General features: G+C 38.9%; 1 protein-coding gene across 13 annotated transcripts in view; it reads left to right on the top strand.

Moving 5' to 3' along the window:
- The window catches only part of PARD3 (par-3 family cell polarity regulator), a 677664-nt gene that overhangs the window by 521859 nt on the left and 139572 nt on the right, over positions 1 to 16233 (top strand). For 11 of the 13 annotated variants that reach the window (XM_075922689.1, XM_075922683.1, XM_075922685.1 and 8 more), the window contains one exon: positions 10792 to 11049. The exons of the other annotated variants lie outside the window; for them this stretch is intronic. In XM_075922689.1, coding sequence (XP_075778804.1) covers positions 10792 to 11049 — 258 coding nt within the window. The remainder of the gene's footprint in view (positions 1 to 10791; positions 11050 to 16233) is intronic. 13 annotated transcript variants of the gene reach the window in all.

Genomic DNA, 16233 nt, shown 5'->3' with positions numbered 1-16233 from the left:
CACCTCTACATCTATATCTACAATAGACATTCATGGTTTCAGTGTTTTCCATAGAATAAAATATGAGAAAAATAAAAATACATTTTGTCTATTCAAGTCTCTGAAACTATTGCCATTGACTTCAGTTGATGCTTAAATTGGGCCATTGGTGGAATGACAATTGCTATAAACTGTCAATTTTTCCATAAAACTTTTCCTTTTGTGTATTTTATAAGGCCCTTTCATAGAGCAGAGATTACTAGATTGTATATTGAAAGTCTGCTGTATCTATGAGGCTAGATAGTAATCTACAAGGAATTTTATAAGAAAAAGTTTGTCCCCAAATCTGATGAACTATTTCAGGAACAATGGAGTTGCTTTTATTTTTAATCCACTGTGGCCATACACTTATATTTTAATACCAAATACCCATTTAAAAACAAGATGAGTCAATCCTCTAGGTTTATTAACTTGTTAAACTGAACTGTGTTTATTGCTGTTGAACTGAACAGCACTGAAAACCCATAAAATCCTCTAGACTGCACTACAGGAATCTAACACATTGTAGCTAGCAGCAATTAAGTACCATGTTTATTTAATTCTTAAGGACAGTAGCAATTATCTGAATAATCAAAAGGATACCTGATGGCATAGTCAAAACATGCAGCATAAGCTCCATTCCCAATGCAGCTGGAACTTTTCTTTTATAACCAGTTAAGGGCATCATCATTTAACAGGCTACAGGCGACAGTTCAGGTGGAAAATGGCATACTTTTACTCTCCTCAGAACTTCATGTTCACAACTAAACCTGAGCCCAACCAGGCTTTACAGCAAGTATTCTGGGAAATGTTTGCTATCCCCGGAGCCCCAGCAACAGTTGCACACACCAAAATTGGCGATGTTTTTATTATTTTCCTTTCCCCCCCAGGCTTTATGGGACAACTTATGTATAAAACCCATAATGCCCCACTTCACGGATCGTTCTGGCTTTTTCCATGGCTTTTTCCATTTTTTGTCACAAGAGATTGCTTCATCTTTCAGCTTTAGTTATTCTGCCCAATGCCCTGGAAGCATAGCAACATAGAAGAGGTATCAGCACCCACCCAGACTAGGTGTCTGAAAAGGAGACAGAGGTGTATGCAGAGTTTGCTGTCCATTTACTTCACCAAATTGAAGACTGAGGAGACGACTGTGGGCAAGGCAGAGCTCAGCCTATTGGCAGGATGATGGTCAGAGTGCCTGGACTAGCAATTATCAGATGAGATACCTGTGAATGACCAAGTACACTTTTGACATTGTGTATCTGTATGGGAAATGACCTAACAATAGAAATGTGTGAGTATGTGACTTGCTGTTCCTCTGCATGATAGAGTTGTCATGGCACTCTTGAGCCTGGCCACAGACACCTAATGCTGTTCCCCAGCAGAGCTCTTTGGCCTGAGGAGATCACGGATGAAAAAATGGTCCAACAAAGCAAGTGCTACTGTCTTGTCCAATTTGATAAAAATAGTGTTCCTGATGTAAGCAGGAGAGGGATTAAACAATGCTGGAGATTCCCAAGTTCTGGATTACTGATGGATCTCTTTTTCTACTTCTTTGCTCCTTCAGTCAGGCCAAAGCATTGAACAAGCAGCTGAAAGTTTTGCTACTCGGGATCGCAGGAGCCACTTCCAGGGAGGAAGATAGCATTTAGTCTGGCAAGTTTCAAGATGCCAGAACATAAAAGAAGGCAGACTGCAAAATTTCTATCCCTTCCTCCCCTTCCACAGGGATACTAGCAGGGTGTCTGTGGTAGTTGAACTTCTTGGCTTTGGACTCCATGCCCTGATTATAAGGATGAGGATGTGTCAGCTCAGTTGTGTCAGTGTAGTGCTGACTAGAGGGCCAACGCTGAAGAGGAATGACACACATGCATTCATGGCTACTTGATGTGTGCATCACAACCTCTGTGAACATGAAGAAGAGCATGCCAGGGATGCTAAAACTGGCCTGTGAACCCTGTGCTTCCTATTCCTGGATGTACTGTGCAGGTGAGAAGGAAAATAAATGCTCTCTGCCATTATTCTTATACTTAGATGCTAGATGCAAATGGAGGGTGAAAAGGAATGTGTACTCCAGGTTCCTGCTACTACACAGTTTTGATACATGACCTTTTTTTCCTTTGTGCTTGTACTAATATACTAATGTGATGTCTGTTCATCAGTGCTGTCCATAATAAACTGATTTTGATTAAAATGTTCTTCCGTAGATTCTACAGAAATAAATGTTGGCTTAAAAATCAATACAATTCTAAACAATTCTGTAAATTTTGCAGACTGTGCAAAGTTGTCCACACCATATAATTCTCATCTGTAAGCCCAAGCAGGAAACAGATCTGAGATCGATGGATGGATGGTTGCAGCAGAGGGTAAATTCGCACACTGTCTAGATTGCTGAAAGCTAGGAGAAAGGTGGTCATCACCCTGAAAGCAGCAGAGAGGGTTATGGAATGCGTAAATTGACTTACCTACTAGTACACCAAACTCCTAAGGCATTTCCCATCAGCAAAGGGGGATCTCTGGCAAGAATTGGCTACAGGCCAACCCGTTTAATGACCTCTTTATTGGCATGACTCTCTGGTAGAAATTAACATGAATGTTGCCATCCCATTGAATGGCACACGTATGTTGACAGGCTTTCTGACATTGCCACCGTTTTTTCCTATTTTAAATCCATTACACAGAAGCAGGCCAATCAGATGGCAGAACCAAAGGGAAATAAACTATTAAGGGAAAGCTGGTCCAGTGAACTGACAGCATGGAAAAGATTGTCATTTAGCTTCTGCCCTTTAATTAATAACCTGTTTCTGTTCTTGAAAAGCACTGCTGCGGTTATCATATAAGTAGAAAACTGTGATGGTTCAATGCAGATTTTTGTAATATAGTTAGTCTTGTGGGAAGAGGCTGGGATACTGATTATCACTTGGGTGGTGGTTGAATCTTGGCAGTCTCAGGATCAATAAATTAAATTGGGTAGACATGTTGCAGACCTGAGGCAGCAGCCAACACCAGTTTTGCTTAGAAGGGAGGACAATTGTGCCTTCGCAACAACAGATCTAGTGCTTACGCTGTGGTTTATTACAGTCCCCCTTGCAGCCTGCTGTGTGCTTGCCACAAACTGCACTGCCTCACTGTGCACGTTAATAAAGACATAAGGCAGAGTTTCCAAAATGCCTACGTCAATTATTTTATTTTATGGGATTTAGACTGTTAGGCACTCTTGAAAACTGTACTCCTAGGCTTTTCCTCCTCTAGTGGCCAGACCAGCTTATTGACCTTGACTCTTGCTTGCTTGTACTCAATCCAATCTCTAGAAAAGGGAGAAGATTTCCTGTGATTGGTGGAGATCTTATTCGAATTCTTCATCTGGCTGTACTACACTTTCATGAAGTTTTTCTTCTACCACTGCCAAACAATCATAGACTTAGAACCATACAGTTAGAAGGGATTGCAAGGGTCATCTAGTCTGCTGGATCTCATTGATCAGAGACTCCCTTTAGCTTCATTTGGCAGATTTCAAATTGGCTGGAATGGTGTCCTCACTCTAGAGAGCAAGAACTTAATCATTCCTTTTGGGCAGGCTGTATTGTCTGATTCTCCATAATAGAGATGGGGACTGATGGCCAGATCACAACTCCCTGGTGTGAGCATTATAATGTACAGTAATTATAACCCACTTTCTGCTTCCAGGTGATATAGTTTGGTAAAATTTCTGACTTAAATACAGGGAATAGTCCAAAGGATCTTTCACAGTGGTGCCTACAAAATATCTATTTCTGTTAGTCACAGGAAAAAGAGGATGGCCCAGTTACTGTGGTACAGTGAGAGGTACAGATCTACACAACAAAATAACCATGTGTCTAGTGACTTGCAGGAAGCGAGGAGCGTGCCAGGGTAGATCTCTAGCATGCCTATAGTTTACTGTTGGTTATCCATTTAACCACCACATGCTGTAGTGGTTTGATAACTGGATTTAGGGGCTTTTACTTCTGTGAAACATTATTTCAAATTCAGAAGATCAGGTAATGAAGATAGGTAGTCTAGCATCAGTGAATCAGCTTGGTAGTGGAAAGTTCTTGATATAGTTATATGAAGTTCAAAGTGGCTAATAGTATTGTAATTTAAGTGGTCATCATTAGCCTTTGAAATTAATGTTTCACAGATGTATATGGAGAGAATTTACTCCTTTCTCCATGTCATGGTTTCAGATGGACTGTAGCCTCAAAAATATAGCAGTGTATCAGTTGACATTTTCAAGGCTATCTTTACAACCAGATGGGCTTAGAAACTTTTCTTTTTAATATAAAAGTTCACATTCTTTTTAATGCAGAAAAGTTATTCAACATTTGCAAAATGCTTTGAAGATGAAAAGGACTATATAAATGCTAAGCATTATTATTCTTATTGTTAAATCCACTAGAAATCTGCAAGCAGGCCCATAATCCTCAGAATTAGCTGATTCAGAATGCCAGATGCAGACATTTTTATTGTCTCACGTAATAATTAAATTACATTCTGCAGTTGTCAGTCTACTATCTTTTGGTCGTATATCCACATTGCAGAACTGCAACATGGGGGTGAATCTCTTCTATGGTAGGGTTTAAATAGGAGTAACACTGGAGGAGATGAAACAATGTCAGTAGCTTCTTGGTTCTAATCCATTCCGGTCCGTATGTTTTAATTCATGTATATGTGCCATACGTATTTTAATTCTCCCCCCCTCCAAATGCTGTAAAGTATGCATTTGCTGTACATATATTTATTTAATGAAATGTGTAGAAATAAGGATGGTAGAGGGTTCATATTAAACAAGAAACCAAAGAAGGTTTTTTTTAAAGTAAAATATCTATTGCAGCATTAACTACTAGAGCTAGTTATTTAGTCCCACACGTATACGGACAATTCAGAGGAAAGAGTTGTTAAAATCACAATACAGGCAGTCCCCGAGTTACGCGGATCCGACTTATGTTAGATCCGCAGTTACGAACGGGGCCCTCTCCCTGGTCTCCAGCAGACCAGGGAGAGGAAGCAAAGCGGCGGAGCACGCGGGCAGCGGACAGCCCAGACACGTCTGGGCTGTCCGCTGCCAGCGTGTTCCGCCGCTTTGCTCTGCTTTGCTCCCTGTTCCCCTGGTCTGCAGACCACAAGGACGGGGAGCAAAGCGGCGGAACACGCGGGCAGTAGACAGCCCAGACGCGTGTCTGGGCTGTCCGCTGCCTGCGTGTTCCGTCGCTTTGCTCTGCTTTGCTCCCCGTAACCCTGGTCTGCAGAGCAGAAGGACGGGGAGCAAAGCGGCGGAACACGCGGGCAGCAGACAGCCCAGATGCACGTATGGGCTGTCCGCTGCCCGCATGTTCAGCCGCTTTGCTCTGCTTTGCTCCCCGTCTCCCTGGTCTGCAGACCAGGGGGACGGGGAGCAAAGCAGAGCAAAGCCGCGGAGCCTGAGGGCAGCAGGACAGCTACGGTGTGTCTGGGCTGTCCCGCTGCTCCTGTGCTCCGCGGCTTTGCTCCAGACGCCTGTGGTACAGCAGCTGGGGCGCTGCCGGTTGGTCCAGTAGCGCCGCTCTGGGCACTACTGGACCAACCCGGCAGCACCCCAGCTGCTCTGCCCCAGGCGTCCTGATTCAGCCGCTGCTGGTCAGTTTCAGCAGCAGCTGAATCAGAACGCCTGGGGCAGAGCAGCTTGGGTGCTGCTGAGTTGGTCCAGTAGCACCGAGGAGCGGCAGCGCTACTGGACCAACCCAGCAGCACCCCAGCTGCTCTGCCCCAGGCATCCCCAAGTCAGCCGCTGCTGAAATTGACCAGTGGCTGACTACAGGAAGCCCCTGCCCCGGGCTTCCTGGAATCAGCCACTGATCAGTTTCAGCAGCAGCAGACTTGGGGATGCCTGGGGTTCTTAAGTTGAATCTGTATGTAAGTCAGAACTGGCATCCAGATTCAGCTGCTGTTGAAACTGATCAGTTTCAGCAGAGGCTGAATCTGGACGCCAGTTCCGACTTACATACAGATTCAACTTAAGAACAAACCTACAGTCCCTATCGTGTACGTAACCCGGGGACTGCCTGTATAGCATAAAACTTTCTTGGGGCAGTAGCCAGCATTTTTTGTGGAAATATATTTAAATATTTCATTCTTTCTTTAAATTTACAGATACAAAATAATGTTAAAATATATTGTATCCTGATGACGATTGTAAGCCAAAACAGTATTTTAAACATTACTTTAAAAGTGTGTTATTTAAATAATACTGAATACATTTTTAATATCTGAAAGTGATAGCAGTGTGTGTAGTAGGCATGTTTTTCTTTTTGTCCAGTCTTAAATCACAGGGTCAGTAGAAAGAAGTTTCCCAAAATGTTAACCTTAGTATCATGCCATGTTAAACATTAAAGAGTGTAAATGCCAATTGAATGCTTAGGGGATAATTCATAAGAAAACTGCTGCTTCAGTTCATATGGTTTTCAGCTTGAATCTAATTTTTAACTCTGTGTATTATAAGATGGACAAAAGTTCTCTTTTCCCACAGAAGGCAGGACAAGAGGCAATGGGTTCAAACTAGAGCACAGCAGATTTAGATTAAATCTAGAAAAAAACTTCTTAACTGTAAGAACAGTGAGCCAATGGAACAGCATACCTAGGAAAGTTGTAGTGGCTCCTGCAAAGCAGGCTGGGATGGCCCTTTGTCTTGGATGGTTTAGATACAACAAATCCTATATCTTGGCAGAGTGCTAGGCTAGATGACACTTGGGTCCCTTCTAACCCTATGAGTTGCTAGTTCTATGTGTGCATAATGGGACATGGATTACTAATTAATTATAGGTAATATTATGCAAACTAGTCTAGGTACTACCTTAATTATTGGCACAACACCTTACTTAATCGAGACTCAGCCACCAGACTAGGGATAAACACTGTATGTTGAACCATATGTGGTCAAGCAGCTTTGCCCTTGAGCATCTGCATGAGATGCTCTTGATGTGAGCTATGATACTTCATTGCTGCAAACACATTAGTGTCCTGGGAACTTATGAATGGCAGATTGAACAGATAAATGGCAGAGTCTCATTAAGAATAGGTGAAATTTCACAATGTGTATCTTTTGGAGATGTTAATGGCAATGTGATATTCATGGTCAAGCAATGGCTACATTAATCAGAATGGTAATGTAATATTTCTTGGAACATAAGAGATGATCTCACTAGTTGGGTAGGAATGATTCATAATCATACCAAGCATAGTTTGGACTGACCAATGCGCATTTTAGTTCATGCCATTTGTAGTTAAATTGTCAGTTTTCGTGCACTGAAAGGTTGGCTGCCTGCAATATGTGAAATATTTGTTCAGTCAAGGCAATATCAGCTAAAGCTTCTAGCATGTGATGAAACGATGACTCTTCAAACTGCAAATAAAATGCCAGAACCTACCAGCACCTGACCTCCCTTATTTATTTTTCTTTTCAGATAGCAAGTAATCTTAACAGATGGTACACAAACCCCCAAAATACAATTAACATAGAACTGCAAAGTAGAAATGAAATCTTCAGCCAAAGCAGGTCATTTTCAGGCTTTGGTCCCTTGTGTTTATACCTTGTATATTATAGATAGAACCCAGTGTAGTTAAGGTTGCAAACCATTTGAATTACAACTGCCTATTCTTTGAATTGTGGGAGACTGAAAAATATACCCTTTTCCCCAGTGTTATAGCAAAATTGTAGTCATACCATTTTTACAGGCATATAGCAAAAACAGTGGAAGTTTTGAAACTTGTCTTGGATATAATTCTTGTGGCGAATTAGTTCTTTTGCTTATTTGAGAAAAAGATTTAATATGAGAAAGATTAGGAGCATTTGAAAAGAGGAAGCTGAACTAGTTCAGTAAAAAGTGCCCTTATCTCTCAGATTGTGCTTTGAGAGATGTATTTCAAGTTGATTACCTCTAGATTTTCTGTTTTTCCTGAAAAGAATACCCTAATGTTAATACCTGTACAACTATTACATTTTTAAAATAAAACTTTCAAAAAATAAATGATTTACAGAAGTTAACTTCCTGTGGTAATGTTCACCTACTTGCATTTTCTTTTTCTTTTTCTTTTCTTTTCTTTTTTTTTCTGAGCTGAAAATCACAACCTATTGCTTTTTATTTGTATGCCATAAATCTACTCAAGTCCGTATTCACTCCAGAGTCAATTGGAGTCTGAAATCTTCTTGCAATATTTAGTACTGGAAAGACTACTAGGAAGAGCAGACTGAGGCTTTCTACGGCAACCTTAGGATAGGTCAACGGATTATAAGCATTAGCTGGGAAGAGAGGTATAGCCAGCCAGTTATTTTGTATGAGAAATTTGTGCTTTCACCAAACATCTATGGAGTTCAGCAGGAATAAAACCTGCCCCCACCCCATCCTTGGCATGTGAATGACCTTCTGTCAGAATGAGAGGCTTTAAGCTAATACAAGTAAGAAAAATTTACATTTCCCTTGCCCTTCTTTACTGAATCAAACCTAAGATAAATCATTATCCCAGGGGTAAACTTTCCAAAAGTGCCTCAGTGACTATTTTCAGAAGTGACATAGTTAATAGCACCCTAAATCTTACTGAACGTCAATAGATCCTAGGAGCATAAGTGACTAAGGGCCACATTTTAAAAGTATTTCAATACCTAAAGATGCAGATGGGGACCCTGTGGGAATTTCAAGTGCTTAGTCATCTAACTCCCATTGAAGTGAAAATGGCTTTTAGACTCCTAATCACTTCACTGCTTTTGAAAATTTTGCTGTGCAATTTAGCGTTGCAAGAAAAATCTTACTTACCATCAGAATTTTCTGGCTTTTGGTGCCTTATCTTTCAGTGTTAAGTGTGTGAATTCTAGTTTTTTGCATTTTTATGGATATTTCCATTGGGTAAACTTTCCAAAATGCCTAAAAGATTTAGGAGCTGAACTCCCACTAACTTTCATCCTTTTGAAAAATGCTGTTTGAATTAGTTATCCATAAAGTACTAATTCACACATTTGTCAAAATTCTATATATGATATTTTTAATTTATGATCTTTATAATACAAAAGGCACATCTGGATTCAAAGTCAATGTACAGTATCTATGTCAATTTGGAGTTTTGGTATGACATGCAGAATACTGCATTTGGAAATAAAGAACCCATTCTTATTTGATGCCAAGTGTTCTCAGTTTCCATTGAAATCAATACACAAGAGAACTTCTGCAGATTGAGGAATTGAATCTTTTGTCTCATGAAATTGTTGGCAATTAAGCATATTGGACATCTTGCAAATGTTATATTCAGATTAAATCCCTCTTTCTAAAATGTGAGAAATTAAAATAATCAAAACCAAAGTGAATTTTCAATTAAATCTAAAATGTATGAACAAATAGCTTACTTGTGTATATGATATAACTATAGTGTCTAGACCATGGGTTCCCAAACTGGGGGGCGTGCCTCCCTGGGAGGGGTGTGAAGAAATTCCAGGGGGGGTGTAAGGTGACCCAGCTCCCCCCCCCATCAAGTTTTGCTGCCCTGCTCTGTTCCTTCCCCCCCCCCCAAGTTTTCTTTTGGGGGGAGAGGGGGAATGCTGAAAAGCTTGGGAACCACTGGTCTAGACCATTGAGAATTAAAAAGTGATTAGATATTCTGATGTTGAGCACCATAAAAAAAATCCTAAAATGGATAAAATGCTAGATAATCAAACTAATACCAGTCCTGTTTCCTTTTTGTTGAAAAAAGGCACCTGAAATAGTCATGTGTTTTTTTAATCATCTGGAGCATAGTCATGGTACACTAAACTGGGTAGCTAAGGAAGCATCATATTGCATGCATAAAGTATGTCTACACTGTGCACCTTAGGAAAATTAATCCAAACTAACTAAAATTAATTAAGCTAAAATGACTTAAGGTCAATTTCTTTTTGAATGAGTATGTCCAGACAAGATTTTAATGCAGTTTAACTAATTTGTGTATAATTCACACCTTTAATTAATTCAGATGACTGTTTCTGCAAATTTATTTACATGACCTCATAGTTTGGACTACGGGGATGTGTTGCAAGCATTCTGTACTATAGCTCCCCTGTGTGGATGCTGCAAGTGGAAACTAGAAGGTACCTAGTTTGTGGTAATGTTGTCCTGTTAAAATGTGTCTGCGTTAATCTAAACTTAGTAGCTTTTAGTTCATGCCTCCAGCATCCACAGGGGGGAGTTACAGCGCAGAACACTAGCGCATACAGCAGTTCACATCCCTCTAGTCCAGTGTTTCTCAATCAGTGGTACGAGTACCCATAGGGGCACTTGAGAGAAATCTGGGGGGGTATGTCAACATAACTGAAATTTGGAGAAAACTGAATTTTTGTTTTAAGTTTTACAGCATTTCATTATTTTTGTACTTTTTGCACCCAAAAATTTCATCACCTGCCCAGCTACAATTGTTTGAACAAATGTGTTGCACTGGTAGAAAAAAATGTTGTAGATGCTGTGGATACTTATCTTTTTTTTTTTTTAAAGGGGCACTTTATAAAAAAAGGTTGAGAAACACTGCTCTAGTCTGATCTGAAGAATCATATAGCCTGATTTGTCCTCATGTAGACAGCCCATTGACTGAAATTGAAAACACTTGAATGTATAGGATGTTCCTGTAATACTACCTTACAGTTTCTGCTAGTTAATGAGAAAAAAAGCTTGCTTTGAAAGAAGTGTATTAATGTGAATAAAATTATCTCTATAGGTTATTTTTTAAAAATTCAGTTTCAGCCTTGTTTTAATTTTGCAGAATTCAAGCCAAAACTCGGGAATTTCGAGAGCGACAAGCTCGTGAACGTGACTATGCTGAGATACAAGATTTTAACCGGACATTTGGATGTGAGGCTGACTCAATGCATGCTGGAAATGCTTCATATGACTCTTCCACAAATAGTGGCACAATGACTTTGAACGCCAGGCCCCAGAGCCCCAGAGAAGGACAGACAGTTGAAGCGTTGTATGCCCAAGTGAAAAAACCAAGAAATTCAAAGTCTTCACCTGTAGACAGGTAGGCACCAGACATCAGTCAATACTACATTTCAAAATTTAGCTCATATTTTTGCTATGGGAGATGACTGTTCATCAATTGTAAATCCAGATCTGCATTTTATTAATGGCTTTTAAAAAGCCTTTGTGTAGAAAAATATCGAGTTAGCACAAATCTAGTCGTAATGGAATGAGAAGTACAAGCTGTTGTAATGATTCTAACATTCATCTCATTCTTAAAATGGTTTTGGACCCAAGTTTCACCATTTAGTATAATCCAAATGATAGACAACTTGTAACAGCATCTGGTTTAATTATCAGAGGTCTTGATATTATGATTGGGGCACAGTGACAGTTCTGAATTCTGTTTGGAGCAATTATTTAGCTATGCAAAATTCTTGTAATCTAAGTAAAGCTTATGTAGATTCTGCTTTTGTTACAAATCTGAATCTCAGCACAACTTTGTAAACTTTTTGGGAGAACCTCATTCAATTAAGTAACTTAGGGCAGGCTTTGGGCCAACATTCTTTGTGGTGGGGAGTTTGGTGGTCATAGGGGGATTGTTTGTTTGTTTGTTTGTTTGTTTGTTTGTTTTAGTGACCAAACTATGCTAAATATGTGAGGTTTGCATTAATTCATTCAAAAAATCAGGTGAAACACTGCTGAGATTTGAATTCACCTAAAAATGTACAGCAAAAATAGGAATGCAAAACTCCACTCTCTAGAACTGTCCAACATTTTTTGAACTTCTGTAGATCAAATGAGGCAAACTTCACATAGCTCTGAGTATTACATAACTAAGAAACTTCTGTCTTGTTTAGTTCATATTACTGGTGTGGTAGCTTTGCATTATATAACTAAAGTTTATAAAAAGTAATTTTAAATTCAGAAGACACGATTCAATGGCATATGTACATTCACCACAAATATATTTTAGCTCCAAGAGGCTGCAGCACTTACAATAACCCAATGAATCCATTTCTTCTGGCCACAGTATTTGAGGTCTGTAACCTACATCAGAATAGGACATTGAATTTGCATATTTCACTAAAAACCAACAGATGTTAAATTCCCATGGTGCCAGTGATGATGTAGCATTTGACCTCAAGGGAATATAACCGTCACCTATAGTTTAGCTGATTGTTTAGAGCTATTTTTAATAGAGGGATGGAAACTCTTATGGGTAACCCTCAGTTGGCCTTAATGGGAAGTATTTTTTAAAAGGGGCCTTTGATATGGCAGAAATATGTACGTTCTAACAGAAAAATATTCCATCATATATTGAGAAGTAATGAAATTTTAGGTGGACTTTGCCAAATATTTTTACTAACGTTCAGTAACATATGGCTGCTTTTCCTTTTTTCGATCACTCTGCTTTTCTAAATTGCTTAGCAAAAATGCATTGTATAGGACCTATTTTTTGTGAATAAAATAAAATTGTTTATAATAAATACGGCCTGAATATACAACTTATTTTGTATTATGGAAAACTTGATGCTTTTAAACAAAGACTGTTTCACCTCTAGGTTTGGAAGTTTTGTATATCTTCCTGTTTACTTACTGCTGTATTGACCAGTGCCAATATAATTGGGTGACAGAAATCACTTTTAGTAACCTTGAAAATCATGATTGTCTGCTTGCATAGCATAGTTGCCACACTGAGTTTTACAACTGTTTTTTATTAGACCAAAGGCACTGTTTCATGCCTGAGTTGAATAGCATAAATGTCATATGAAGAAAAAAAGAGTTACCTTTGATGAAAACCTGGCAGGGAGAAAATAAGACCTGCATGACCTAGCTAACTGTGTGGGATCACTGATGAAAGATCAAGGAGAGAGAGTGAGTGCAAAAGTAAAGTTATGGTTGGGATATTGTTGGACTGTGGTGATAATCAAGAGGGCAGAATTGAAGAGAACACTAGTCTACTGTTTGCACCTTCATGCTGGTCTATTAGTTGTGGAAGTACAGAGGAGTTCACTATTGAATCATGCTACAGAAAAGGATAGACCCAACACACCCATCAAAATTGAGAAAAAGCAACTCAAAAGTTAGAATTGGAGTAGAAACAACTATCTGTACTAAGGGCTTTGTGAAAACATGGCAGAGAAGAAGACAGGAAACCTAGCAAGAACGAAACCTGGGGAAAATGAAGAGTTGAATGAAAAGAGAATGGTAATTATTATTTATAATTGTAAAGTGCCCTTCCCAGTTTCCTTCAGTTTGTTTCTGGGTTCTATGACATAATAGAATATTCTTCAGTAGGACACTAGCCCTCTGCTCTCTCCTCCCACTTCTTATTAGAAATCAAACTCCCAAATTGAGTTAGAAAGCATCTTCATTAAGATATGGGTATTGCAGAACATCTTAGAGGCTCACCTTAATTTCCTGTCAAAAATTAATCTGTAGCTGTGGACCCTTTACTGAGAGAGAGAGCTTGACATCTGACTCATGCAAGAGCTCAGTCTCCGTCAGATGAATACAGCAGCTGCCAGTCTTGGGCACAGAGCTGAGAGCCAGTTTTTAAGATAACTGGGTGGGCCACAGTCTATTTAGGAGTTTCTGAATGAAGAAAAGGCTCTTGAATTGATTTAATATTTATTGGGCGAGCCTGGAGATTGAAGTGGTATGTTCATAATAGAGCATCATATGTGCATTTCGTCTTTGGCATGTGGGTTGCTGTATGCTTCACCATCTTTATCATCTTGTTGGTCTTTATGGTTATCTCCAGACACAGCCTAATACAGTATCCAGGCCTGGGAATACTGAAATTCTATTGTAGGTTATTCAGAAAAGGGCAGCATCCCTGTCTAGCCATTTATAAAGATATTCTTTGACCCTCAAGGCCTGAGATTGTACATTGACTTGATTTGTGCCTCATCACTGTATCAGCCTTCTAGTTTCTTGTCACCATCTTCCAACCCCTGAATAACTTGGCCCCTCCTACTCACTGGCTCTCATTTAGTTTCTGTTTGTCTCCCCTGCCTCCTCTTCACTAATGATGCCAGCCTCATCTGCTTTTTGTCATTTTCCCACACAAATATCTCCATGTCTTTTTCTGTGTTGTCTCCAATGCACAGACTGCCCATTCCTACGCTTGTTCACAAAGCTGCTATCCCCTCAGCAATCAAGTTTATCCTGATGACCCACCTCTTATGATGCCCACTGGGATTTTGGTGACTCGTAATGGTTAATTTGAGAAGTAAATGGGAATAGTATTTACATCTGAAACATGTTGTTTATATTAGTGTTGACATAAACATGTATCACATTGATGTGACTAATCACCATTTTGATTATAAGATATACCCATTTGCCCTATTTGTGTTTAAATATATAAGCTCTCCTAAACAGAGGCCATCTTTTATTTTATCTTTGGAAAGTGGCTAGTGGCCATTGTGGATGCTAGTAGAAATGGCTACAAATAATATTTCCTCAGTGAATCATTCGGTGAAATGTCGTAAGAGGTTTCTAACAGCATCCCTGTTTGAAATGTTCAGTTCACATTAAACGTGGTGTGGTTTAGTTGGAACATTTTATTTTTATTATGGGTTTACATTTAGTGCCAAACAAAATTTGATGTTTAAATATGTTTGAAAGGTTATTTGAATTTTCATCTGAAGAAACCTGTAAACAAAATGTCTTCAGAATAGCTTGCATTCTACTGTTGAGAAACTAAGTCTAATCTTTCCTTAACTTACAGCAGAACTATTGTGTATAATTGTGAGGCCATGGTCGAAGTTTGTTTTTCTGTAATATCCTGAGAATTTTATTTACATCAAGATTATCATGTTGTGTAACCTTAACTGTCATGCTACGGGAATGATAACAAGCAGTAGATAAAGCATGTAAACTTACAGCTGCTCATTACGATCTTGTTCAGGCTGGTTTCTTTGTTAAGTAGTATAAGGATGCTATCATGATAACATCTGTGGGATATGACTTAGGTGTTGTCCTGGTAAACTGTTAGATAAAAACTAGCAACTTTTTTTGCGTTCTAATATTTGTAATTCATATGCTACTGAAAATCCATTTTTTCCTTGCTGAGTTTGGGTGCTCAGATTTGTTTTTAACGTCTTGAGAATTGTTATGATGTTTGACACATTTCTGTGGCATATTGAAAAGACAAAGAAATGTTTTTTCCTCAAAGCACCTATCAACACCTTTTTCCAAATGAACCTTAAAAAGATGCATATAATGCCAAAATAAATAAAAAGAGAAAGAGGTGCTTGCTTACTAACTGGGGATTTAGATAACATTGTTGGCAATTCTTACGCAAAAATTAAGGTGCTTCACTGACTAATTGCTGCTTTAGTTATGCCAGTTTTGACCTTAAGAATTCTGTACAATAGAATTTATGAGGGCATTCTCTAAAAATCAGATATTTTCCTCAATAAACTTCAGTATAGTCTTCATAGGTACTAGAAATAAGGAGGCTGGGGATGCTGCTGTACCCCCTGTCTTGAAATAATTTACATTGTAGTTTACACTTTGGTTCAATGGCTTTCAACACCCCCACTATATATACAAGCCCTTCTAGCATCCTGAAGGGATTTCAGATTGCATCAGAACTAATTCTACATGCAGAATTTAACTGAGGTTAGAGGAAAATAAATTAGTGGTGGGCACTGTAAGCTGTTCTGTGTGTTCTTTTTTTTAAGAAGGGTACCATCCGTCAAGTCATGTGTATATATTTGACATTGTGAAGTTCTTCATTTTGAGCTTTTACAAAATCCTTGCAGATTTCAAGCCTGCAGGAATGTAGGTAGATAACAAGCCTCAGTGATTTTCAAAACCCATTTTAAACCTTAATAATTCTAGTCATATCACATTGTCTCCGATACCATTAAACATGATGTTTTCCAAATCAATTTCTACGATTTACAGTAGGTGGCTTTTCGTAACAGTGGAGGAACTTGTATGTTCCAAGGATGAAGAATATTGAAACTGTAACACAAACCATGCAGTTTGAGGGATTAGTTATCAACTCAATTGAAAATATATTAGTTGTCATTGCTGTATTCATTCCATTTTGTGGTTTAATGATTTGCACAGTTCATGCTGCTAAGAATTTTGTTTAACTGTTTCATCTCTTCACTTTAGACATTAGAAAGAAAGAAATGTAATTGAGTTCATAAGGTATGCTTATTTTTCACAACTGAACCAAAAAAGATATCTTGGGAATTGCATTCCTGTAGATGTGGCTTTT

The sequence above is a fragment of the Pelodiscus sinensis genome, chromosome 2 (genome assembly GCF_049634645.1).
Source record: "Pelodiscus sinensis isolate JC-2024 chromosome 2, ASM4963464v1, whole genome shotgun sequence".
NCBI classification, from domain to species: domain Eukaryota; kingdom Metazoa; phylum Chordata; order Testudines; family Trionychidae; genus Pelodiscus; species Pelodiscus sinensis.
This window is presented reverse-complemented; position numbering and strand designations above follow the sequence as displayed.